General features: G+C 43.4%; 1 protein-coding gene across 1 annotated transcript in view; it reads right to left on the bottom strand.

Moving 5' to 3' along the window:
• Nucleotides 1-328: 328 nt before the first annotated feature.
• The window catches only part of LOC144114825 (importin-4-like), a 123,396-nt gene continuing 95,843 nt past the window's right edge, over nucleotides 329-27,881 (bottom strand). The window contains exons 20-28 of the mRNA XM_077648809.1: nucleotides 24,291-24,427; nucleotides 18,449-18,696; nucleotides 10,611-10,804; nucleotides 10,102-10,281; nucleotides 7,093-7,304; nucleotides 4,480-4,612; nucleotides 4,082-4,186; nucleotides 2,867-2,936; nucleotides 329-548 (exon numbers count right to left, since the gene is read on the bottom strand). Of these exons, the coding sequence (XP_077504935.1) occupies nucleotides 418-548; nucleotides 2,867-2,936; nucleotides 4,082-4,186; nucleotides 4,480-4,612; nucleotides 7,093-7,304; nucleotides 10,102-10,281; nucleotides 10,611-10,804; nucleotides 18,449-18,696; nucleotides 24,291-24,427 (1,410 nt within the window). The 3' untranslated portion in view covers nucleotides 329-417. The remainder of the gene's footprint in view (nucleotides 549-2,866; nucleotides 2,937-4,081; nucleotides 4,187-4,479; nucleotides 4,613-7,092; nucleotides 7,305-10,101; nucleotides 10,282-10,610; nucleotides 10,805-18,448; nucleotides 18,697-24,290; nucleotides 24,428-27,881) is intronic.

Below are 27,881 nucleotides of genomic sequence, written 5' to 3'. Positions count from 1 at the left end.
GCATCACAGCGATGGCAGATTAAATGCCATATACGGTGGCTTTCTTGCACTACAGCGGTGTCACGTAAAAAATCGGATGCCAGGGTGAAAGCTGTCGCCGTTTTCACCACCGTGTAGTGAGGAAAAGCATGCCGCCTTCCATCGGACCGGGCCCACACTGGCGCTCAGCAGTTCGATATATCCATTTTATGGTAAACCGCGTTCTGTATATGGAGTAAGAAATGCATTTGTTTGTTTAAAATATAACAGTTCGATATAGCCAATAATTTGTAATATCTGTGTTCATTGTAACGAGGTTTGACTGTACTGCACAAAAAAGGCACAAAAAACTCTAGAAGATTACATATTTATTGTCCTTTGACAGCAAAATTTCAAACATGAAATCCTTTAAGTTCGTTTATGAAACCACACTTTAAATTAAGAGCCTGATAAAACAGCATTAAATGTCTCTCTCTCCTGGGGTGTGCACGCCTGCAGGACCTGTTGTACTTCATTTGGGATCTCCGAACTCATAGACTTTAGCAGAAGAACCAGGCTTGCCCTTGTGTCTGCAAATGGAACAAATGAAATCAATTTCAGATCCAGAGGTCTTCTTGCTCCAGGAAAACAGTCTGTTAAGCTCCCACAGCTAGGTTTTAGTTCATATATTCATTATAATCATATTAAAATGAGTTAATATGCTCTTTATGTATCCACTGAAAGGAGTAAGAACAAGTACAATCGTGCTAAATGCCTTCAGGCGCTGATTAAGTCAGTTGGTTCACATTACTGTTACAGATGAATTCAATAATTTGAACTCGAAGTGGAACAAAAATCCCTTCAAATTATGCAGAATTCGAATTAGGGAGGCCTGATTAGGCTCCCCTAATACACAATGTTGACAGGACCAAAGTGTCAGTTAAAATAAAGCACAAGTTAGAATCATTAAGGCAAGTGCACTGGCCACTACATTTAGCAACTGCTCAAACTGCAAATCAGCTGTGTAGCTAAATAAAACTAAACCAGATAGGGAATCCCAAACTTTGGGAAGTGAAAGTATGGCACTGCAAAGTTTCACAAACTGAACTGCTTCAGAATTTTAGTGTCCAAATTTTTGCGGAATAACGCAATCTGACAAGAAAGCAGTAACTTAATAATTCCCGATATGTTTGCTGAGCGTGCACGGAAATTATTTCAACTGAAAGACGTTTACATAGGATAAAATGGGGTTTTGGAAGAGACTTTGCAAAAGTCCAGTTGACTGAAAAGTTTGAGACCGAGACTGAGCTTTTCTTTTCTTTCAGAGACAAAAGTGGTAAGGCCCAACAAGGTCACAGTTCTCCAGTACAGTTTGCAGCAGTGCACAACACAGAAATTGAAGCAAATGACCGTAGACACCTAATTTTGGTTGCATGCTTTGTTCTTTCAAATGATGCATTAGACACTAGAATACATAGTTCACCATGTGGTAATTGTCTACAACCACAAAATAATTTATAACTGAATTTCTTCTTGATGCTGTTTTAATTTTATCAACCAAACAGTGGCAGCGACACCTTGACAGTGATTAGGTCGTGTGAAGCAAGAAATAAACTGCAATATAATCGCTGGCACGTAGTTTTAAATCACTAGAATGTTTAAGCTAGCCTGCTTCAAGAGCTGGAATGACAACAAATGAAGGATCAGCAGTTTTAACTGTTTAGCCTTTCCCTCCAGCAAATTTGCGACAGACACTGCAAAAATGGCTTCACTCCTTGCCTTTACCTTTAACACTGCTGTAGTAACTTGGTCGATGTCACAATGCATTCTTTGCGACACATCTAGATTACAGTGTAGATTACAGTGTAGGACGACTATACTCCGTTTCATACAACAGGTGCAATGCTTTCAAAGCTAGCGCACTTGTTTGCGCTGCCTGCATCCGCGACCAAAAAGTAGTACATTCCTTGTGGTGAGCGAAACATAGTGAATCCTTTGTCTGCAGGCTTACTACATGGCACATTTGTCACGAACTTAATCAAATGGACTCTTACTGCTGATGTCACACTGTACCTTTCTCATGCCTTAGACCATTCGGTCATAGAACAAGCACGGAGTAACACGCCTCCCTTTATTTTCCCGTCCAGACTACTACCGCACCGTTCACAGCGTTGCACATGTATGAAATGGAGTATAATGCCAGCAACAAATTAGTATTGACCTGTGCTAATTCTCTACATTGTGGTGATCTTAATATCTCAGATCCCTTTCAAACAGGCTCCTCGCTGCACCACTGCTTCAAGCCCGATGTTACTAGTGGTGCAGAATGCTATTTAAAAGACATTGGACATCTCGATAAGCTCTAAATTCACTTGCAGGTTACCTTCATGCATTCTTCTTGCAGTGAACTTTGTCAGCCCATTCGTCGGACTATGCACTCCATCATTCCATAGGTTACATCAATACTCGCCACTGCATCCTTAGTACCCATTTCATGGCTGCATTTTATCTTCGTTTTTTTTTCCACCTCTTCCACGCTGCTCTCTTTCAGTCTTTATCTCCCAAATTCCCCTCCCTACGCATGCCAGCGATATTGAAACGCCGGCTAAATTCTCTGTTTCTTCATTAAGGAGTCTCTCTCTCTCTCTACAAAGGTATGTGGTGTAGAGATCCAGTGACGGCTAGGCTATCAGTGCTTAAAAAAAAAAGGACAACAAATCTAAATTGGAATTCGCAGGCTCTATAAGTACAGGAGCACTGAGCATGAAGAACAGTGAGGGTGTTGCTGTAAAAAATAAAATAAAATAAAGGAATGCTAAATGAGCATGGACTGCAAAGGCCAGAGTGTAAAGTTTAATATTCTGGATGCTGAGAGTTTGAGGTAAACACTGAACATGAAAGAACAGACCTGCATTGACTTGGTCAGTGCCAATGACCCGCAGGATCAGCCGTAGAATGGAAGGAAGATTTTTAATGAGCTGCAACAAATGGAACAAATTAAAACCTTTTAGAACAAACTTTTAACTATCACCCATACAAACAGTCACCTTTTGTTTTTGTGGACAATTTGTGGCTACGGTTTCAGATGACAACTTTACAGATCTACAGGCTTCGTACCATGTTTTGGTATGCATAAGTTGACCTTAAAAAAAAAAAAAGAATTTGAAATCGGGGATGGGGGGGATAAACCTATGAGCATAGTTGACCTATTTGTGGAGTCTAAGGTAAGCTCAGCTGACCTGCAAGTAGTATACACTCCTTGCCGGTGCCTGTTTCCACCAGGATGCATAAAGTGTCATGTGTTGAAAAAAAAAAAGCCAATTCCTATGCAAATCAGTACATAGAAGGAAATTTTGAAATGCGCACCATTTAACTGGCTTGGTTATGTAGGTGGTGCGCTGCGCCAAAAGTCGGAAACTACAAGACTGTATGCAGTTACCTAGCGTTGCTGCTTACCAGGCTTGTCAACTGGGCCACATGCGAGTTCGGAAGGTGTGGAAGCTGTGCCATTTTGTTGCCTTTGATCTCAATTTGCCTTCAGCTACTGGTGCTGGGGTTGTGTATGATCGTATGTGTCTGCTGCTTTGAGCTGTGTGTGCACCGTGATGCCATCCCAAGGAAAGTACACTGCCAAATTACCCAAGGAAAAATTTGTGGCAGTGCAAAACGTCGATGAAGGAAAGGCAATGATGGAATCACGAAGAACTACTTATCAAAGAGTATATTTACACATGCATAATTTATTTTTGTGTGTCTTGCTAAAGTTGCATGGACCGGGGGGGGGGGAATCAGTTTACATTAAAGGTAAACATTTTTTTGGCCAGCGATGGCAGCGAGTTGGAGAAGTTGACTTATACATGGCAATATCTGGTGGTAGTTAGGTCATGCCACTACTGTGAAAGGCACAGCAGTAACAAACATTACCTGAATGAACAACTCAATACAATGGCAGGTTAGACCATTTTAGGCTATTCGTAATTTATACACAAGTTGCGGATAAATTAGATGCCAAGATGCTTCTAGCTCAGCCATTACAACTGAACATGCAAGAAGACAAAGGAAAAAAGTGTGCAGTACTTTACAATAACTGGCAGTTTGTTTTCAACATTAAAAATGTCTGTACCTCTTGATGCTTGCATCCATACAGGTAGCAGATGCACTGAAAAACGCTCACATTCTCTTCAAAGTCTTCCTCCAGGGGAAGCTGCTGAAGCAGCACTGGAAACACCTGTAAACGAGTAGCAGCCATTGAAGGCAACTGTAAAGTTTGTGCACTCCCTGCTCACATAATTCTTAAATAAATACAAACGACTTCATTTTCACGTTTTTCGCTAATCAAACAGACCTTGCAAAAAAATTGTTGCCATGAATAATTTGGGCAAAGGGAGTTCTAATGGATCACTTCTGCATCTTGAATTGAGCACTCGCAAAATACCGAGCTCGCAAAAAATTAGTAATTTACAAGCACTACTGTTTTAGGCATGACTTTCTGGTACAAGAAAAAGTGTCGCCACAATTCACCTGGTCCATGGGCACAGAGTTAGCACCAACCAGGATGAGCCTTGCGACTGCCCCACATATGTTGTCCTTGGCGTGCCTATTGTCCTCACGTGCAAGCATTGAAGACAGGGCTCCCAGCAGTGACGGATACTCGCTAGAGCTCGTGTTCAGGACATGTTTCAGCATAACGGAGACCAAAGCTCTTCGAAGAGGCTCACATTTGCAATGAAACACATCAGAAACGGTGGGCTCTAGATCTAAACCTGTAGTACTCAAGTGGGTGAACAAAAAGCTTTTTGGATCCTTAAAGAGATTACAGTAAAACCTTGTTTCATGTACCATGCATTGCCTCCCACAAACTGAAAGGTGTGTATGCTCAAAGTGTGTCCGGTTGCTGACTTGGGGCTTAAAAACTTCGGGACCGCACTTTTAACAGACGCATTGTTGCAACACGTGTTATCATAGTGCATAGTAGCCCATATATCAGCGCCGTGCATATCATATGCCTGCAACGTACGGAAAGGCATTTATTGTGCCTGCTCGTGGCATTTGGCAACAGCTATGCTGCAGAAGGAGCAAGGTAAGAAATGCATGGCTACCGTGCTGAGCACCTTCGAAGCGCTCTGAGCAGAATAGAAAGCAACAATGAAAAGAAATACACAAATAGGAGCCACTGTGGGGTACAGTGAGAAAAAAGAAACGACCCCCCCCCCCCCCCCCCCCCCCCAAAAAAAAAATAGACCAATTCAATTTTCAAGCAGCATGCTTCGTGAGCATGCTTCACCCCCCTAGTCTTTAGCTCACTTCTTGCACAGTGAAAAAAATGCTCTATTTGCAATTAATTATCCTCTCTCTGAAAGGCTGTTGTTTAATTCTTTTTTTTAATGTAACATACACCTGGACACACCTAGCATGTTCACACACCTATTTTAGGGGCACTTCTGTTAAGAGGAACTTCTGATAAGACGAACAAATTTTCTGGTCCCTTCAAGTTCGCCTTAAAAGGAGTCTACTGTAATTCAAGATGAAATAAACAAGTCTGGTTTGGTTTATGGGGGTTTAACGTCACAAAGCGACTCAGGCTATGAGGCACACCGTAGTGAAGGGCTCCGGAAATTTCGACCACCTGGGGTTCTTTAACGTGCACTGACATCGCACAGTACATGGCCCTCTAGAATTTCACCTCGATCGAAATTCGACTGCCGCGGCCAAGATTGAACCCGCATCCTTCGGGTCAGCAGCAAGGAGACATAACCATTTAGCCACCGTGGCGGCTAATAAACAAGTCTACTGTCACAATGTAAGCAGCACAAAACATGAATGACTATAAAATGCACTGGTGGAATATTTCCTGCACTGCTCTCTAGTGTACATCCATAAGAACCCTCCAACTCAATGTCAAAGTAGACAAATCCCATCATGCTTACCGAGCATTGTCACTGTCCCCCCAGGTGCCAGATGCTGGTAGTCCTTGCATCCTCACCTCTATTTCGCAACTAATAGCAGCCAACGCCAAGTCTAGCCTTGGTGTGGTATCAAACAGCAAGCTTTGAAGAACTGAGTTCTTAATATGTACACACACTGTCGCATACTTCGATAGGTTGTACTTGAAAGAACAAACCAAGTGTTTTACTTTACTGCAATAAACAAAGTAAAAGGCCCTAATACCAACTCCTCTAACCAAAAATTTGTATCATTATGAGAGCAACTGTACTTACAAATAAAAGTATCCCAGCCATGAGACAAATAAGCTTTTCATATCTGTGATACTAGCCTTAATGGCAGCTTATGCCCATCATAGACAACTACTGGCATACTCAGCAGCAGCGGTGGCATCGTGAAACTCGTGCTAAAAAGCTGACCGTTAGGTGCTGTATTCACAAAATGATTCTATACTGTTGCTCATTTTCTTTGCCTTAAAGAGCAATAGCTCTCAAATAATGCCAGCTGGTGACATAGTTGTGGGGTATGCAGTCCAAGTGTCCTGTACAGTAATACAATGTGCTACCAACAGAAAAAAAAAAAGCACGCCTACAAACTGCTACAGCCTACCAATGCAGAATGTAGTGTGGTGACACCTTCTATGACGCTTCTTGCTTCTGACTCTAGCTTGACACAACACTGTTTAGCTATCTGCCTGTTATTACTTGTATGCTCATTTTCTTCTCTGACCTTTGTCCTTTCCTTTTTCCACAGCTCTAAAACATCTCTTAATGTGGCTATCTTTACTGCACAAACTAGGCATTACTGTACAGCTTCAAAGCACTTCTGATCCTCTGCCTATAAATGTGAAAGTTGAGCAGCTAGCAAAGTGTCATTTAGATGAGTTCACTTGAGCCTTCCATGATCAAAACTGATGCTAATGCCACAGACTGCACAAACATTTAACTGACCATTATGCTGCCAACTATTCAACGTACGGTGAACAGATGGCAGCATTATGCTATGTTCAGCATACGTTGAACCAGCACGTGGCACTGCTCAACAGCTAGCACAGGATACATGCAGCGAAAAACAAATGGGTGAACACATAATCTCAAGCCTTTTTACCACACCTGGAATGTGTGATGTGGAGGCCGAGAATGCATTACTACATTCCCCATATAACACTTGAAAAGGTGCTTTAAAGGATACGGTGCTAAAATGTCGGGTGCGTTTTGAATGAGGACGCCAAGGCCAAACACAGCATTGCTGCGCACTTCACTGTCTCGATCTCGCATGCCAGCAAGGAAAACCGAAAGAAGTGGTTTGCAGAATGGGCCGATACCAGCTTGTCCCAAGCCTTGGGCCACTTCGGCTAGAGTGCCCACGGCATACGACTTGTCTGAAGTGCTGTTTTGCTTTTTCTGTGAAACAAAGAATGATTTTCAGTGATTCCTGGAACCCCTGAGAGCCTCATCACCACACAAGCACGAATACAAGCCTAACGCACACATCAAGGTTACAATGGCCACCCAATATGAAAGGCACTGCACTCACTTGGCCACTGAAAATCAACCATGCTTACTTGACCAAAGGCACCACTGACAACTTTAGAATTAGAGTCAAAACAAGGCAGAAGTAGTTTGTGACTTTGCCTGTCCCTCAAATTACCGCCAGCTGGCCAGTACAAGCTATCTTACCAGCGTGAGGGGAACAGTGAAACCAGTGTATTCATACAGTACATTATTACCAATAGAGCCAACCTTTTGTTCCACAAAATACAATAAAACCTCAGTTATATGACCACGGCTGTTACGAATTTCAGTATGACTGTAATGTGTGCAAGCACAAATTCTGGCTGTCCCAAGCATTCTCCTGCAAGCCTACAGATGATATGAAAGCGGAAGCCACAACCACAACCACACCCACGACAAGTGATGTCTTCAAATCACCATTGCCACAATTGCCTTTAATGACTACAGGAGGGGTTCGCACTTCTATTATAATTGAAACCAAGATACGAAAATAGTGTTTTTTTTTTTTCACTTCTCTTTGAGATACCTACAGTGGGCTCACCCAAGTGGCTCTTGAGCTGTGAGAATGAGAAAAAGATAACTTCTCTAAACCTTGGGCCATCAGGGTGCAAGCATGGTCGCCACGCTACGAAACATGATTGGCCACCAAACACTATCATACAGACAATTCAAATGTTCTGGGATCACTAAGTCAAACATGTGCAATTCCTGAAGTGAAGGGATAATGCCAAGCCACACATAATGCTAAACTGCAACCACCACCTTCAATTTTAATGAAAATATGCATTTGGAGCCCACCATACAAGACTTCATTGATGAAGTTTCCTATTCGTTTTATGTATTTCATTTTTCTTAAAGAATATTGCAACTTCTTCATTCTCAAATCACAGAAAATTAGAGGCTTTAAGCATTGTACATGGTCACCTAAGGTAAAGAGGCATATTTTTACTTCATAATAATTTAATTATTTTTTCAGTTAATTAACTTCTAAACAGGGGTGTATGAATATTGAAATTTTCTAACATGAACACGAGGAAACAGCTTAAAACATCGAACTGAATATATATTCAGTATGAAAAAAAATTTCAGAAAAATATACACAAGCAAATGTTGTTGCTTTCATTTTTTTTCTAAATAGTGTATGGTCTTTACAACTCAAATAAACAAAACATAACTTGACTGACTCAGCATCATATAAAAAATTGTAGAGCACTGCAGTCTGCTGCATTGGAGAAGTGCGAAAGCATTTGCGTTTGAACATCAGCAACCTTTTTTTTGCAAGTCATCATTGTCACATGACACTTTTCACATGACCATTGGGCTGTGTGTCAACAACTTTTTTTTTGCAAGTCATCGTTGTCTAACATCAGTACACATCCCCAACATACTTTAACGTCGTACATACCACAACAAGTTCATTTCGTGCCCCTCTAACACGCTTGAATCAACGACCTTTTGTGGTGTATATGCCTTGTGTGTTCGCCTGACACATAGAGGTCCTGGGTTCGAACCACAATCCTGGCGAATTTCTTATTTCGAATGGTCATTTTCGTGTGTACACACTCTGCAGACAGGTCCTATACATGCCACTCATGAGACAAGAAATGCCTTCGCATTAAAAAATATGATGTGTACAGATATGTATACTACTTGATTAGACAGCATAACGGCATGCAATCTGCAAAGTGTTCATACAAAGCGAGTAACAAAATAAAATACATAAACTGACACGGCAGGCAATTAACTACAACATGATTGCTAGTAAAACCTCATCAATTCGGATTTCAAGGAATTGAAATGCCTGGATTACCCATAGGCCGATTTACGAAAGTTATAAACCCGATCTCCGGATAATTTGTCCAGATATTATGGTTTTGCTTTGGTCGAATGTATGAGAGTCAGCGTGGTATTTAATCGCTGGTGAATAGCTGAAAATTTTCAAATATTCGGAAATTCTCAATTAGTATTAATTTCCTGAACCAAATATGAACAGACTATCAAACATATTCGATTTATGTTGGAAATTTTGAATACCTCACACCCCTGCTGAAAATGTATAATTAAAGTTCAACACAAACACACATTAGAAAGAGCAAAATTGATGGCTCAGTGGGATTTTTCAATGAACACACATGGCCTAGACACAACTTGTAAGTGCTTTTCTTTTCTGTAATAAAGCTTCTCTATTTCGTAGTTTGTGCATCATATGCATGCACGCACGCGCACATACACACTGCAAGCACAAGTGCCCACACGCACACAGGCACAACACTTAAGACTGCATTACTTACCCAAGCCTGATATAATAAAGTCACTAGTATCAAAATTTCTCCCTTTAGGGCTATTTTGATTGAAATAAAAGAACACAGTGATTATGTAAAAATATCAGTCATGGGCATTCATTCTTAGCAGGAAAGGCAGTTTTGCATGTCAGGGTTCATCAATTGACCCTCAGTGCAAAGGCCTGTCATTCTGACTGACATTTGTACCTGCCCAGTGTGTGTAAAGCCTCACAGCTAGATGAAGCCTTCCAAGCATTGTGAGAATGAGCCGTCTTTTTGGAGGAAGAAGATTCACTTTTGTACCACAGCTAGCCTCTTCCCAAGCAGGTAGAATACTTTTCATACAGTCCACATAGTACTACCGCACATTCAGCACATTTCTCTTTGCACAGACATACACTCACCAACTTGCCAAAAAAGAAAGGCAACAATCCTGCCAAGTAAGGAGCGAATTGCTCTGCTGGGAGTGCCTTGGCCAGGGTTGGAACGAGCTCTCCAGCCATCTGGACAAGCAAGCCATCATACTCAGCCTCATCTTGCTCTTCTGCATCCTCTCCGTCGCTGTCAGCATCCTGGGATGCAAGCTGAGGGGAAAGAAACGCATAGACCATAATTTCTACTTTACCAGTGCCAAACCACAATTTGAGCACATTATGACATAGGCCATGCACTTAATAACAACATGCATTAGTAAAAATGAGCAGTAGAATATTTCTGGCTCTCTCAGAAAAAACTGAATACTGATATATGTAAATAAGCAAATAACATGAGAATATCACCCATACGAGAATACTATTAAAAAAATAAGTTTGAAACTTAGATTTTATGTAACACACATTGGTGAAAATGTGAGCCCCTCCCAAGAGAACACTGAAAAAAAAAAAAGAAAGGAAAATGAAGAAAAACAACGCACCTTGTCATTAAAGGCATCCTTAACTAAGCTGACAATGTCATTAATGTGCTTTGGATTCTCAAATGCAGCAATTTTAAGTTCATTGATAAGAAGAGTCAATGTCTCCAAGGCAGCAAGGACAACCTCTCGTTCTTGTTCAGTACGGCTAACTTCCACCAGCTTAGGAATAAGCATGCCAGTTGCTTTAGACACATCTGAAATAAGAAAGGTTGCAGTCAGAAAGTGCAGAAATCTTACATTATAATTTTCATCTTGCAGGTTACTGGAAGGCTCATATCAAACACATGCATGACACTAGCATTTTTTTTTTCTTCTAACCCATACAATGATCATGAGCACAGGCTCCTACTTCCATCATAACTGCAATTTACAAAGCATTCTGAAGTACTCGTGTTCTGATGTTCTCCCACACAACCACTGGTTCCTAAGTAGCTTACAAAGTGAGCGAAGAAATAGCGAGCAGCTGTTGCTTATAAATATAGGCTGCATCTGCCATGCAATAAAACCTGACAGTACTTCCATTTATTCCTTACTAAAATGAAGGTGCTGCAGTTGTAAAGTCAGCCTCTAGTTTGAAAGTTTGCTGGCGTATGTCTTAGGCACCGTGCCAGCAGGAAAGGTACAATTCCATACGATTGGTCATGTAACATCACTGTGTGTAGCTGAAGGCTGAGAAAAGAAACGAGGAGCATTAAGGTCTCGCTAAATGCTCACACTGTGAAACCTGTATGCGGTACCGCTGGCAACAAATTAACACTCCATTTTACATGTTGCTACCAATGATAAAGCACAGCAAGCAGCATACTATTAAATAAGGGAATAAAAGGTTGCTATTTCCTGATCATGAGCACAGGCTCCTACTTCCATCATAACTGCAGTTTACAAAGCATTCTGAAGTACTCGTGTTCTGATGTTCTCCCACACAACCATTGTTCAGTGGAAAGCTTGTTTCTTCATGTTCAAAAATGGTGCCTCAGCTCGACTCTACATGAAGAAAGAAACATAGCATGTGACTGTCTGTGTCGGCATTGGTCTCTGCAGCAAATGACCCTAGCAATGCGCAGGAGCTGATGGCACAGCACCTACTCTTGCGCTCGGCTAGCTATGCTTGTTCATCTTGCACTATATTATTTTGGGTTTGGCCTTCAACGATACTCAAGACTTTGGTGACTAAACACCCCTTAGGAAAAAAATACAGCACAGCGTATTGTATTGGCAGCCGCAAGCAAAAGCCGCCAACAACCAAGAATGGTAAGAAGACCTCTCTGCGGGCTACAGTGAGTGAACTTATTGCACACAATGTCATAGACACATATCCAAGCACTTCAGGCTCCCCTGGTAGCGCATCTGCAGAAAGTGGCTTGACTGGCAATGGGAAACGGCACGGCAGAAGTCATGGAAGTGTAGCCGAGTGCTTCGGGTGCCATTGCTATCATGCAGCAATGTACTATAAGCAACTGAAAAGTATGCCTCGCGGAGAAAGGAGACATCAAAAGTGCACCAGGTGAAAGGCCAGACAGTCAAGCAATGATGCATTCAACATGGCACCAAGGGCTACAACCCTGGTGCTCTCCGGAGAAGTAAACATGGTGCTCAAGTTTGAATGTCAATTCTCAGAACTATTTCTCTGGTACCTGTTGCTCACCTTGTGACGCTGATTTCTTCATGACTGTTTGGTCTATTTTGACCTCATTTGTTTTGTAGTACTCCCTAAACCACATCAAGTGCAATGACAATCTTATTTTTTGAGGTTGATGAATTTTCAAGTCTACATATGTTTACAGCAACTACCACAAAAAAATTATAACCAAAATTCTGTTTTGGAAAAGAAAAAAAAAAGGTCAATTTGCGCAGTTAGACCAAATGCAGACTAGGTGTGCTAGCTGTTTAGTTTTCACTGCGGTTACGGTGTTCAGGTCCAGTGTTCACGAATGGTGATTGTTGGATAGAGATAATGGGTTAACATCCATATATGTGGAATTGGTCATTCTCTACATTCATAGATCCCTGGGAGTCTTCCTACCACTCCCGACGCCCTGGCGCAGTGGTGCAGCAGTCAAGCGATGCGCCACTGCCCTTCTATGGCAGGTGCAGCCATCGGTGGGACTTGGGTTGAGGGCTAGGTTGCTCTTCGCCAGTAGCCTCTCACAATTAATTGTGCTGCCCCCTGATGCGGTGGGCAGGTTCCTCACCTGCCACAAAAGAGGCTTCAAACAGATAGACAGACAAACACACAAACACACAACAGCTAAATGTTGGGAATGGCCACTATAAGTGCTAGCGCACTAAAATATAGGACTGTCATGACCCGTAGTATACATTCAGAACTTCAGTGAAGACTGAAGCAGCCTTCTAGCATTGTTTAGTTAATCTACAGGCTTTCCACAATATGTACAAGGAAAAAAAATTGTAGAAATAATTCTCTTCACATATAATGTCGAAATTTTGTGCAGTTAAATTTAGAAGCACTACAAACATGCAAAAAATTTTTCATCCAAATCCATCAACAAATAAGAAAGCTGGTGTTGAAAGCTGCATGCGCCCTTAAGCAGATTGTAAAGGCTCACTCCACACGAAACGACCACCAGTCCGCAAAAGCAATCCCCGCCGATTCTTTTGAAAAAAAAAAAAAAAAAAACAAATGGGCTAGTTGGTGATTACGTTAATGAAGTGTCAGCGACGTATTTTTCTGGAAAAAAAGTTTTGCACACGTGAGTGCTCTTGAAGTTTCCGCAAAGAAGCAAAAAATGGTTGCAGTTAAAAATTGTCAAATCAAGTGTGAAACAGGGTACAATGACAAATTTTATTTTAGAATATTTCACTTGCTTTGCTCCTTCATCTGACTTCATTAACGAAGCCCTGCAGTAATTTCCGCGTTTTCTTGGTTCAGTAAAAAACCAAAAATGTGGTGTTTAAAAATGTTTTTATATAAACGTTGCTAGAGTTTCATTGACAATAATTTTATTCTCTTTTCACTTGTTGCTGTAGCTTATGCAAAAAAATGAATGTGAATTGTTAAATAGAGTACTTTAAAAAAAAAAAAAATGTATTCCAAAGTGCACAAAAAGTGACTTTTTTTTCTGAGATTCAGACCTAAATTAAGAATCAATGCACTCCACATAAAAATACTTGAGATGGCTCACAATGCACACCAAATTCGTTGTTTGTAATGTAGAAATTTTAATTCGAGTAAATTTTGTTTAAGGCGAGAAAAAATTTTTTTGAAATCAGCAACCAGCCTCCTCAGTAGATACCTGCTGACCTGTGTCTTCACTTTAGAACACGCACCACAGTGCTGAGTATTAACTGCAACGCACAAAATGTGATAGGAGCTCAACTCTCGAAGCAGTGCAAACAAAATGGTGTTAGAAATCTGCAGTTAGCTGCCAATGCAAACAACAAACAACAATGAATAATTGTGCTAGTCGGGTGCTCTTTGACATGGGGCTTTTATTTGCCATTAAATGGAAACTTGTTGGCTCGCATTGGACGCGTCGCAGGCTATATTGAACGCAACAGAATGTGCCACCTATTTTTATGGCACTGATATGCATTGTGGCCCTCTTTAAAGTTATTAAGAGCTGTCACATCTTGTGTGCAGCAGTTCATATTGAGCAGAATAGTATGTGTTCTGCAGTTAAGACACAGTTCAGAAGTATCTACCGATCTTTTATGGTAGTGCAGTGGTCGTAGACATATGTAGACTGTGAACAAAATATCATACTGAGAATTCACAATTCATCAACCTCAAAAAATAAGACTGTCATTGTACTGATGTGGTACAGGGAGTGCAACAAAACATGCAGGGTCAAAATAAACCAAACAGACATGAAGAAATTAGCTTCACAAGGTGGGCAACAGCCCGAAAAGCAGTTTTTAAAAAAGAAAAAGGCAATCAAAGTTGAGCACCTATTCTGCTTCTCCAGAGGGCACCAGAGCTGAATTCGCTGCGTCCGCCGCGTGGTTTTTATCGCTGATCAAGCCACTTTCCACAGACTACCAGCAGAACCTGAAGTGCTCGGATAATGCCCTGTGCAGTAAATTTACTCGTAGTAGCCTGCAGAGAGGTCTTCTTACCATTTTTTGCCGTTGGCAGCTTTAGCTTGCAGCTGCCGTAACAATGAATCATCTTGTACCTCTTTTCAAAGGGGTGTCGGTTAACGAAGTCTTGAGTGTCACTGAAGTCCAAACCAAGAATAATATAATGTGCGATGAGAAAGCATAGCTAGCGAGTGCAAGAGAAGACAGAGTGACACTAGCTCTTGCACAAAACCTGCTGTTTGCTAGGGGCAACCGCTGAAGAGACCAAAGCAGATGCAGACAGCCATGCGATGATACTTTAGAACTTTTGTTATTTTGTGTGTTCGTTTGGTTCTGTGCATAGAATTGAGTGTAGGAAGCAGTTTTGAAAGTGAAGAAACAACCTTTCCGGCAAGCCAAAGACAGCGCCGCTAAGATAACTGGGCTCAGAAAATGCCCATTTTTCGACCATTTTGAGCACTACCGTAGTCGATAAAATGATTTTTTGGGAATTTTTTCTGGTAGATTTCAGCAATGAAACTTGGAGATTGCATAAAAAACAAGTCAAATGAGCAGATGCAAATAAAAACATCCGTATATTTACTCAAACAATTTTCAGGTACCTAACTTTAATATATTTTATGTAATTCCTAACCAAAGTTGGCCAAAACAGCAGACTACGTAAGCGTCAACTCCACTTCTCCGTTATTAATGATTTCGTGTGCTTCAAAACACTTTTTGGGGACGAAACCAATTGTGGATGGCTTCTGTCCAGTTATCCGGCAACAATATATAAAAGTTACAAATAAGTTTAAGAGGTCAACTGGCCACCCTATGTTTGATCTTGCGTGGAACCACCCAGTAAAGCCTCGTTAGTTCAATGTCATTGGGATCGCGAAAAATATTCGAATTAACCGACCACAACAAAATAAATGGACTCGGGTAAAAAAATTTCGCTGTGAAAACGGGCTACCTTTACTGGATGAACTTTGAGATTACTGTACACTGCTGAGTAAAAGTCTATCATCCAGCACATAGTCCATTCTGGCAAAAAGGAAGTTGACCCCCCAAAAAATTGGAGAGGCACCTTCACTTCGCCCTAGGGTTGGGACACAATAGCTCAATGGGTTAATGCCCATAAAAGCAGAATTGGTCCTTCTCTACTTAACATTCACAGATCCCTGGGAGTCCTCATACCACTCCTGGTGCAGTGGTGACCAATCATTAATTTAACTGCCACCTGCTACAGTGTGCAGTTTGCTCATAATCCAGTGGGCAGGTCGTGATGGCGCCACAAGGTTACGTGACCCAGGTAGCCCACCTGGCCCCTAGGTTTCTCCTCAGGGGATTTTTCGTGGATTATTCGCTCCCAGTCAGCAACGCCAACGATGACGCTGGATTTTCTGTGATACGAGGTCCTTAACGCTATCGCATTAATATGAGTCGACTCATCCACCCCCACATCCCCGCCCCATGTGCTCTGTCCAGCTGCTGCATTTTTTGTAGTTGTAGTTTTCCTGCGGGATGGCATCGTGGCGTGTGCGCAACTCAAACCAACAAACGTGTAATGATGCTATCACAAGCACAGCATTGTGAAGCCAATGGAGATCAAAAGCGAAAAAGGAGGCTTCCACCCTGTTTCCACACTTTCATGCTGGGCAAATAGTCCCGTAGTTTTGAATTCCATCACGACACACACCCTGGAGATTTTCAGAATCAGAAGTCTGTTCTTGGTGCTACCTACCACTCATCCAAAGAAGCGACCATACGCAATTCGAATTTCCTTCAGCAGAACCGATTCACATAAGAATGAACTTTTTTTGAGGCATGGAGACCCATGCGTTATGCTGGGAACGGGCACCAGCGCAGGACGCGTGCTACCTGGCGCTCGAACAAAACTACCTTAGACCCTGCAAATAGGTTGGCTCCGCGTATGGTTTGACCCCGAACTTTAGGACTAACCATGGCACACTACCCAAAGAAATGGCGCAGGCTGCCAGTGCACACAGTGAACCCGTCACAAGCATGTAGCAAGCATGGTCGTGTCGCGCGACACGCACTGGTGCTGTCAGGGATGGGAGGTGCTTTGACACCAGCACCTCCGCTATGTGCTGCCTTGACCACGGCCAAGCTAGAGAGGAGCAGCTAGTGTGTGCACCACTGCCTCCAGTCCAGCCATGCCTTGGCAAAGCGCTGAGAGCACGTTGCTTTGAAGCAGGTATTCACACCTGCATTGCAGTGAAGCATGTTTTCTCTGCAGGCGCGTGCTCCGGCGTTCTGCAAGCTCTACTGACTGCTTTTTGTGCTGACAGTACTGGGGCTGGGGCGCCTCGCATATCGAGCACCGGCATTACTAATCGGCATTGCTCTGCAGCACCATCTTGCAGCTCCGAGGCACCCTCACTTCACTGGCTTACCGCAAAATCAGGATCGGACATCACTGCAAAGCACCTCAGGCCTTCGAATTAACCTGGCTGGTACGCACCGCCGCTTCGAATTATCTGGTCAAATTTATATTAGAAATTACGGGACCGATAAATTTTTCAAATTATCCGGGATTTAAATTTTTCCGAGTTTGAATTATTGAGGCCTTACTGTACTTGTAATACTGGCCCGGCCTGCACACAGTGGAAACATGTTTCAATAAGCTTCAGCTACATCCACTATATAACCTCATTGAGAGAAATGAGAAAACAAGTAACTGGTACTCAGGCAGAAGGAAAGCTGCACTGAGCAGCAACTTCTCACTTTTGACGAAGTAACAGATGAATACAGCTCGACACCACCAAAAAGACGAGTGCAAACAGTTTAATGCCACTGATATTGAGCCGCTTTGCTTCCTGTGCTGCGTACTGAAGGTGACAGGCAGGAGCTTTTTAACCATTTTTTTTTGTAAGAAGAGATGAAACTCGCAATATATTTTGGGCGACTGGACACCCTTGTATTCAACAACTTAGGATCGCACTTTACACAAACAAAATATTGCACCTAACTTTCTTTTATACAGGCCATACCAAAACATAGATGAGTTGCAGACCTCTATTTTTACACCCTTCACAGCACGGCTCAAGGGCAATCATGTGGGTTAAACAACTGTAAACGAATTGATCAGTTTTCCAGAAATTAAATGCTAGCTGCAAAGCCAATGTGCTGCCAAAACGGTCCACTTTTCCTGCACCACAGCCACTGCCCATTGCTTTCACAACCGTTAGTCTGCCATAAACTTGTGAGACTTGTGTCACTTCTCCCTGTGTGCCTTTTGTCGCAACAAACCACAACACAACTTGTCAGCATAACACCAGTGATGGTCAAATTACGCCAGCCTGGCACACCTTTATGTGGTCCTGGCTTTCACCCGCACAACAAAAATTACTGTTAACACCAGCGCTGCCACGTCTACACAACACTATGCACCGATGCTCCTCCACAATGTGGTTCAACTGCTGGACAGCTTAGTCATCCAATCTTAGTGGTTGCTGGGATAAAAAGCTAATCTAGTAAGCAAGTTCATAAACTCCTGCCTATGCCAAAGGCAAGATAATGTGACTGTAATGCCAAGGAAAATTAAAGCACCCCATTCAATATGGTGCCGTAATTAACATTAACATTACACTAGTATATGATCTAGCTTTCAAATTTACTACACAGAGTTTCATAAATAGCATGCGATGCTGCCAAAGCTAATGTGCCCATTCGAACTGGCTAAATGCATGCCTGAAAAGTAGGTAGTCATATGTCCATGTACAGACAAACATCATCTGTTGAAGCACGGGCGTGAATGGTTAAATGCCTTGCAGGAGCCTGGAAAGCGAACTCACCAGCAATGGTGACGCTGCCACCACCACTAGCGTCAGTGGCACTCTTGAACAGCACCACTGTCAGCTGGCCCATGCAAGACAGTGCTGCTTTCCGGATGTCACCTGCTGGGTGACTGGCCATTGGAAGCACTTCAGTGAAGCACTTCTCCAGGTAAGGAGCAAAGGCTGGTCCAATGTTCTCAGCTAACTCTGCTATAGTCACACATGTGTCTTCCTTCTCTTCCAAGTAGGCATTCTCAACAGTGTAGCTGCAGAAACACACAAGCACATTACAAATTATAGTTGCCGTTTGCCACTCTCATTAGTCTGAACTTTTTAAACATGTATGTGTGCCATGTGTTTTACATAAGGATAGAAATTGTTTTTAGTACACCTTATGAAATATACAACCAAAATCAGAGTAGAAGAGAAACTGTGGACTAAGCTTGAATGGGAGAGTACGGCAGGACCAAAAGCACATTCGTTGACCTATCTCCCAAAGGAGTTTCAGAAGCAAGTCCAGAATATGCTTCCAGTGTTAAGGAGGGCCCCACAAGAATGGATCCACACAATTTAACCAAGTGGATGGACTAGTGCAGGAAGTTCACCTATGCTAGCTTGGCATCATGCTGGTAAAAGTGGTGGCAAGGTGCTGCAGTACCAAGCCATATTATAGGTGCACAGGCCTTGCTTTTTCAAGCTGAAAGGATTTAAAACAGAGTTCAATGGATGGTTGCATCTGGTGAAAGCGTAACTAGTAGTAAATCTTTAAAAGTTCTCCTGAACCGTGTGGCAATCAGGCAATACTGGTGTGCTCATGGTTTGTGATGACATAAACTGACAGTCACATGCTTGCTCGTAACTGAATGGCTGCGTGTAGTGAGCACAGGGGAGCGAATTGTTCGTTGTTCCGGCTTGGGGTGCGGTGGGGTGAAGGGGGTAAGTTGGAGGGCGACAAAGGCAACAAAGGCCTGTGTTTTTCCCTTTTCTGTCTAGCTTCTTCCTGGCCTTGACAACTACACCACAATGTGCCAGCCAGGGCTGCACTCTAGTAGGCGCGTGCTCTCTGCTCCGCCCTGACCATGCACAGGGCAGTTTTGCAGCAGACGGCGGTGCTGTTGGTTTATGACGTCACACAGGCTGCTTCAATATTCAATATGGCCGATAACTCCACATAACAATTTCTAGCTCAAATGCGTGCGTAGAACCCTACTTCTTAAGTACACATAACAACATCGTGGCTAGTAGCTGCAATGTAAAAAAGCACAATTTGTTGGTAGACCATGTCAGGACCACTTAACTTGCTATTTCCTCGCAGAATTAACCGCTAGCACGTGGAAAAAGTGCACATGCATTACCAATAATGTTGTCTTGCATAAAGCCAACATGCTTATTGCCACTGAGAGTCGCCACGGCGCAGCCACTGCACGGCCGTTGCTCGCTCACGGGTCAGGAACGAAGTGCATCACTACGCGGCAAGCCACTGTGGCATACCATGATGCAGTCAACAAACAGCTATGAACATGCTACTAAAGCGAACGGGCGCCAATGATCTTCTCATTTTCGATCCCGACGATAAGAAACAATAAGAGATAACGGAACGGGCAAAGCTGTGTCCCGTGTGTGTTTCTGTGGTAGTTTCCCGATGACCACATTCATCTTTTACAATTTTCGTTAAAAAACTGCGTCTCTTAGGCCACACAAGGCAAGAAGAAAGTTTATGAGAGAAATATGAACACTGAAGCCAGCCCGCTCAACCATGCAAGGTACACCGTGGCCTGCACGGGGTAACGAAACCATGCCAAACACGTGGCGTGGTTTCATTTTCGTGCCTTTAGTTTGTGAGTGTTTGGGCCCACCATGGAGCTTGCGAAACAAATGTGCGAGAGCTATGCGGGTTAGATGCTGCCGTGAACGCTGTGTTTGGAGCAGCGTTACACAGCTACTGCATTGCATTCAGGTGCACTAGCAAGTGTGAAAAGAATGGTCCTGCTCACGCAGTGGCCCAAGTTGCCACATGTGTATCCATTGCATGAGCTATCGTGTTGCATTTTGGCAGTATTACCCTGCGCTGTGCATCTCCAATCATCGACCGCTGATGTCACTCCTACAGTAAGGAAGTACCTGGCCACCTGACAGCCAAATACTTTGTCACTGGAGAAGTGACGAAGCAGCATTCAGCATTCAGTAAGCTCCTTTGGCAATTAAGTATTAAGTCAAGAATGTCATATTTGGCTTTACTCACAGAACAATGTTGTTAAAAGGACTGCAAGCAGGGTATTAGCTAACCTACAAGGTAACTCCTGCTACTACCACATAATTCCCCCCTCCCTTATTTAAAGCCTGAAAGGCATTACAGATGTACTAAAACATGCTTATGATGGGTGAAAACAAAATTTGAAATACATCCGTTTCTCTTCATTGCTGCACTTCGTAGAAAAGAGTTTATTTTTAGTGTAAATTACTGATATTCAAAACTATTCGAAAATATTTGATTCACTTCGTAAATGAGAACTTGATATCCACACAATTCTAATTTTTCAGGCCTGCGGAGACTGTGGTCCTCTCAGCCCCACAAATCACACTGTTTTCTGATTTATACATGGAACAGTGCCAGATGTAGGCACTCTACTTCCCTCTCTTCTGGTGGCGTAAATCTGAGGTGACTCTTAAAGGAGTATGGACACGTAGCTTTAGCTGCATAGTTTCGTCTTTCTAATGATGAATAAGACTTTAGTACACATGGATCTCAACGAAGTATTCACCTGCGCTGACTGCATAAACGTAACTGAATTTGTTGTCTCATGTTGTTTCGGTTTCAATAGCCAAACGATGGCTGTACATCAAAGTTCAGTACAGGTTATATGAGGAATCTAAAAAACTGCAAAATAATCGCTGATTCGTCGTTTGCTATTATATTGGCTCTTGAGGCAGGCTGGCTTAAAGGTGCACTAAAGAGAGTCGTTTTTGCTTTTCCATATCATATTTTTTTTTTTTTTGGGGGGGGGGGGGGGGGGCGGGTTGCCATGAATAAAAAGTTTAAGTTGCAGACAACATAGCCGCAAATTAAGTCCACAGAAATAAAAATACCCGGTGATCACGGTCGGTGAAAGGCACTCCTTGCATAAGCTGACTCCTCATACTGTCTGCTCAGTTCAAAAACAATTAATGCAAGGAGTGCCATTCAGTCAGTCGCATGGCAGCTTGCCGCTCTGCCATTGGTGGAGTAATACGTAGTAATACGTGAAGTGATCTTTGAAAATGTGTGGTTTTCTCATGAACCGAACACTTGCAACCTAACGCAATGGCATCCCACAGATCACACGATAAGTATAGACCCATGGATGCAGCGGGGTTGCAAAACTGGGGAGTGGGGCAGACACGGGGCATTCGAGAACAAGGAACCGTGATCACTGATGCATCACAAGGAAAGAAGCGAAGCGTGTGCTTCTGCTGGAGCAGGTGGTGGGGCACATCACCCTGCAGCAGCAGTCTCGTGAAAGCAGAGAGTCCTCAGGTATTTTTATTTGCGTAGCCTTTACTTGTGGCTACATTGTCTGCATTTTCCCAAAGGAAATATTAAAAAAATAATATCCGTGTATGGGCCGCACCCAAACTTTCCACGGCCCAAGCGGGAATGGCCTTCGAAATGCACGCGCCGTAGCCTCCGCGATCAGCTCTGGCTGCGAGCAATGGTGCGTTTGATCACGGAGGCGATGCTAGCGCACAGGAGCTTCCAGGTGCCGCCCACAAATGGCACCTGAGGCCACAGCTCATCATCATCATTGTCAACTTTTTCCTCCGCTGCAAGCTACCGTTATCCATATTGTCATCAGTATCACCAGCTACAGCCTTCTGTGAATGTCAAAGCAAAGGCACGGGAGTTGTAGTGTCAGTTCACCGTAGTTGTGGCTTTCGCGTACTGCCGCTGAGCACTGCAGTTTTAGCATGATTGGCAAGCACCTTAATATAGCTACATGGCTGGGAGTTTGCTATCGAACACGGCAAGCGTGCAGCGGGCAGGAAATTAAACGTGACCGAGAAGTGTGCCCGACGATGGCTCAACCAAAAGGATGCATTGAGAAACACAAGCTGCAAAAAGTGTGCTTTTCGAGGCAAGCTGTGCAAGTTTCCCGAACTAGAAGAAGAGCTGCTGTGCTCAGTGATGGAAGTGCGGAATAATGGCTACGTGTTGACAGTGGACATGCTGCGCGACTTCTTGTGGGTGAGCACGCACCAGAGTACAGCACCAGCTCGGAGTGAGAATACTCTGCGAGTGACGAATGAACGCAGAATAAATGCCACTCATTTCCTTATTAATGTGCTTTTACTTAAAAAAAAAATTGTTTTCGCACATCGCGTGCATGGGTCGCACTCCAAAAATTGGCTCTCGAACCTGGAAAAAAAAAAAAAAGTGCGGCCCTTACACGCGTTTTACGCTATTGATTCGTGCAAACCCCAAAAAACTAAATAAAAGAAAAAAAAACGTAGTTTTCCAGAATGCTCTTTAGTGCAACGTTAAGAGCAGTAGTGTATTAAAACAACGAAGCAGCAAATCACAGTTCTTTCGTGCCTCACGTGACCTATACCAAACTTTTACATCCCAGCCATCTTTCAGCCGCTGAAACTAATCAGCATGAGAGAACAAATGCAGTTATAAATTATTTAGCTATAAAAAAAAAGTGCGGCCCTTACACGCATTTTACGCTATTCATTCATGCAAATCCAAAAAACTAAATAAAATAAAAAAACGCAGTTTTCCAGAATGCTCTGTAGTGCAATGTTAAGAGCAGTAGTGTATTAAAACAACGAAGCAGCGAATCACAGTTCTTTCGTGCCTCACGTGACCTATACCAAACTTTTACATCCCAGCCATCTTTCGGCCATTGAAACTAATCAGCATGAGAGAGCAAATGCAGTTATAAATTATTTAGCCATCACAGAGAAATATCATGTGGTGATCCATGTAAATTAATGTCTTATGCATCATTATAAAGAAGAAAACATGCAATCAAAAATGTGGCACCGATACTGCTTTGCTTTATGCATAGCTCTAGCTGCAAAGCAATGAGAGTCATGGAAGGTTATCAGTTATCTACTCCTGTGTTTTGTGTTACCTTTCTGTGTCCTCTGTGTAGTTTTGCACTGTTTCCCTTCGAGATCTATACTCCATTTCACACATAGCAGCCAATGCTGCAGAAGCTATGCAAGTAGTTTGGCCGCCAAGCCATACTAATCTGCCATACATCATTTGTTTTTCTCGAAGCTTCGGCGAGTGTTTGTACGAAAACAAACAGCGGTATAAAACGAAGTGTTAGCATTGAGAATCATGGCCCAAGCTGTGAGGCACTCAATGTTTGGGCCTTCTGGCTATCATTTTCATTATGTGTGAACTACTTTTTTGGTGCAGATGGAGTCGGAGCAATTCGGCCTACCAGCCGCATGTCATACCACCACATGTCATTCTTACTTCGTAAAGTCTTGAGTCACAGGATGAAAATGTGGCAAGACGCAAAACGAGGTCCAGAAGTTTGCCAGTCACGGCACTTAAGGTTTGTCACAACGAAAAATGCCTGTGTTCATTTTGGTTACATGGCAAAATGCTTTTTGGGCAAGGACTTATCTTGCGCCAACAGGCATGCTAGCTTTGGCAGCATTGCCTGCTATGTATAAAATGGAGTACTACAATTCCCGTGAAAAAGAAAGATAAGTAGCCGGAAAAGCACACAGCAGCCACCAGTGCCAGCAAATATACCAGGAAGTAACATCCTGGCATGATAATGACAAAATAGCATCTTTTTTTTTTACCACAAGTTACAGCAAAGCATGCTGAAAGAGCTCATAAGAATGGCCAGTCACTCACCCCTGCTCATCATCGTCGTCGTCATCCTCAGAAGCATCTCCTCCTCCCGTAGTGTCAATTTCAGCAGCCTCATCATCACTCTCCTCAAGGCCTTCAAAAAGTTCGAGGCCGTGGCCAGCAGCATTCACAGGTCGTGTCTGTGCCAGGAAGAAGTATATGTGCCTATGCCATTTTTCTGGTATCTAAATGCTGGTATCTCAACAATGTATAATATATAAATTTTCATATCATACACATTTGCAGGCATTACAAGCAACAGAATCTAAAAAAAAAAATCTCGGCACAGAGTAGGAGGCGCAAATCATATGCAAAGTTACAAGTGCAGCAATTCTTCATGACAACCCTCATCACGCAGTGGAGGCCACAATACCTTCCTTTCCAGAAGATTACACTATAAGCAAGCCACACACCACAAGCACAGAAGACATAGACTCAGTGTACAATGTTGCTTTTACTTCCTCCTCCCTTTTCCCCTGCACCTCGCCTGCAGCAAATCTACTTACACCTGACATGAGTAAAGCAGCATGAATGAAGGTGCCTGAAGGCAAAACGATCTTATGGCTCTTTACACCATGTTACATTGACTGTTATACAGTCGACGACCGAAAATTTGGACGGCTGATCTTTCGGACACGCTAGATTAATCGGACTTTTTCGCGGCACCGCGACATGGCCCATAGAGCCAATGTATAAGAGTGCCTGAAATTTCAGACGCGTCGCAACTGACTGCTCGATTCTTCGGACCTCGTTCGCACTGGCCACCAATACCCAAGCTGCCATATGATGTGTACAGTGGAACATCATTACTTTAAACTGCAGGAGAGATCGAAAACTTGACCAAATAAAACGAAATTCAAGGGGCCTCTTGCGATACTGAAATTCTGCACGAGTCGGCACACTGCATCAGTGTGGTTTCGAATTCGTACGGTTCTTGAACGTCTTCCGCTGCATAAACTTTTTAAAAGCAGTTCGTGGAACTCATCTATGCCGTCTTTTGTTTCAAATATGGAAAAAGGTAGCAGCGAAGCGCGTGGAAGCATACAGCTTCATGGAGACAGCGAGCGCGGGAGGAAATGGTGGTGCATGTTAAAGCGAGGTCAGCGTACCCGCGGCAAAATGCACCGCAACCCTGACTTTTCTACCGTAAAACCGTAAATAACTGGCGTTTCGATGACAGGCAAGATGGCCCTCATTATACACAAGCCACCGCAGAGTGCATACCGCCGAATACGATGCCGATTTTGGCTCTAGTCGCTAGGCCTAAAGGCGGAGGCCAACGCCAACGAAGCGCTTGCTTCGGCCGTTTCTCGGTTCTTATTGTTTCGCCATCTTCGAGTTCTCGTTCTGGGCCCATCATACTGTGGGCACAATGCAGCTCCCGAAGCGGCTTGTTCGCTTTCCCGCTAAGACTTTGTCCCAACCCGTGCATTCATCGGTGACATGCTGAGGGCAGCACAGCCAGGCCGCGCTCATGAAAGCGGTCGCCGGCCGTCGTCTATGCACGTGTCACGCGACGAAATTTAGTCATTAGGAGCTTTAGAATGCGTGAAACACAACTTAATAGCAATAGGTTCATGATTTTTTCGGCCGTTTTCACGGTCCCTAGAGGGTCCGAAAAATCGGTCGTCGACTGTATAGTGGGAGGAGTACAGTTTCACTCTTTTACCATACCTCCAGAGATTTCATCGTCTTTTATACGGCCCTTTACACCATGCGACGGTGACTGTATCTGACTGTCTGCCACTGCCTTTCTATATATTGTGCGCAGTTCGCTCCATAAAAATCAGATGCCAATTCAGCGCTCTTTCCTGTCCCTTCTTTGTTTCACTTTCTGGCACCTTCATTCGCACTGCTTTACTCATATCAGAATGGACCAATTAGCCCAGCAAAAAGTTCTACTACTTAGTACATCTGCCAACCACAACCTAACTCTCTGCCCTATGATGTTTACAGCTGCCACATACTCAACTGCCCAGGCCCCACCTGCTATCAGGAATGCAGCGCCTACCGTGACAGTACACGTATGTGCCCTGCCTATGCTGCACTCAGTTATCACACTACCTCCCCTACAACCTTTTTACACACCATAGCCTCTATTCTTGGAGCAGTTGGTCTGTTCCACCTGCTGAACTCTGCTCAATTCAATGGCTGCTCTTCGTGGCCCACGTTAGCTGAGTGTTGGGTGCCTGCCGTACCATTTCAAACTCCAGCCCCTGCCTGTGTACCTGGTCCTGTTACACAAACCTAAGTCACTACTCAAGTTTTCCTCCTTTTTATCTTTCCTTGTTGCTTTGCAGGGTGCATTAGCCCACTTACTGTGAGCGTCTTCCATATACACATGAGCAGCTGTTATGGCATATGCGCAGCCATCGGCCCCCAGATGCGGTGTGCATTGCACAGTGAACTAATACAAAAGCCAGGGATTTCCTTTCCCCTTCCTCTTGTGGCTTTGAAACCAAATGCTTGAAACCAAGCATTATGAACATGCATGTGCAATCAATGGTCAAAGGGCTCTATGGAACACCTCAAGCTGGGGCCCAACATACCACTGTAACTCTCACATTGTGCAAGCTTACAGCAACATTGATCAAATTTGCGAGCAAGCTGTGATTCAAACATTGCTTTGATTCTGAAGCCCACATGTATTCTCAGCTCAACAATGCAACATTTACAAAGTTTTTAAATGTAGAGGTGAATTAACAGGCATCAATCAATGACATACGCTGCTTAGAGTGCGCAATACTTGGAGCAACATTATATTCCCAGTGCTCGACTTACTACTGCGTTAAGAACTCTCCCCCCATCCCTCCGAGCTCATGGCCTCAACTTTACGACAACATGCAATGCCTGCTGGGAGGGCTTTCAAGGAAGCATCCAAATACCATATTTACTCGTGTAATTTGCACATCTTCTTTCATTAAATTAAGGTTTCAAAAAAGGGGTGCACAAATTATGTGAAAATATTGTGAACACGTCTTAAAAACTCTAAAGGCCAAAACGTGCAATATATACTGTATATTGCCGTCTATGCGTCAAACCCTCAACTTGCACCCATTGCCAGCACCCTATACCGCCTTGCCCCGCGTTATGTAGTTCCCCATGGGATGCCAAGACAGCGTGAGCGTGCAGCTCAAAGCAATAAACTTGCAACGATACAATTGGGAAGCCAGCAGCCAGAGGCAAATGGAGGTAACAGGTGATGAAGCAGCGCCCTCATGTGTGGCATGGCTGACTAGCAGCAAACCGAACAGCTAACGGTTAGTAGTTTTGGATTCCGGCGCACGCGCAGCTGGTCGTACGGGAAGGCGACCGCCAGCGCAAGCGAGCTGAGTAAACAGCATGCAATTCGTTCCCTCGCCTCTCACACATTTGCAGCCACACCATAGCAATGCGGCAGAGCCGATCTTCCCAAGCCTGCCTTGCACTCACCCACGTGCATGCTGGTGGTTTGGCACAGTAGGCAGCGCAAAATAAGAAAGTAAGCTTTTTTTTTATAAACCTCTGTAATAAAGTTAGGGGTACACAAATTATGCGAGTAAATACGATAAATCCAACAAGAATGCTTCTGCCATTTACCGTATAAATTGGTGT

Source organism: Amblyomma americanum, chromosome 1, assembly GCF_052857255.1.
Source record: "Amblyomma americanum isolate KBUSLIRL-KWMA chromosome 1, ASM5285725v1, whole genome shotgun sequence".
NCBI lineage: Eukaryota > Metazoa > Arthropoda > Arachnida > Ixodida > Ixodidae > Amblyomma > Amblyomma americanum.
The sequence above is the reverse complement of the archived record's forward strand: the minus strand, read 5'-3'. Positions and strand labels throughout refer to the sequence as shown.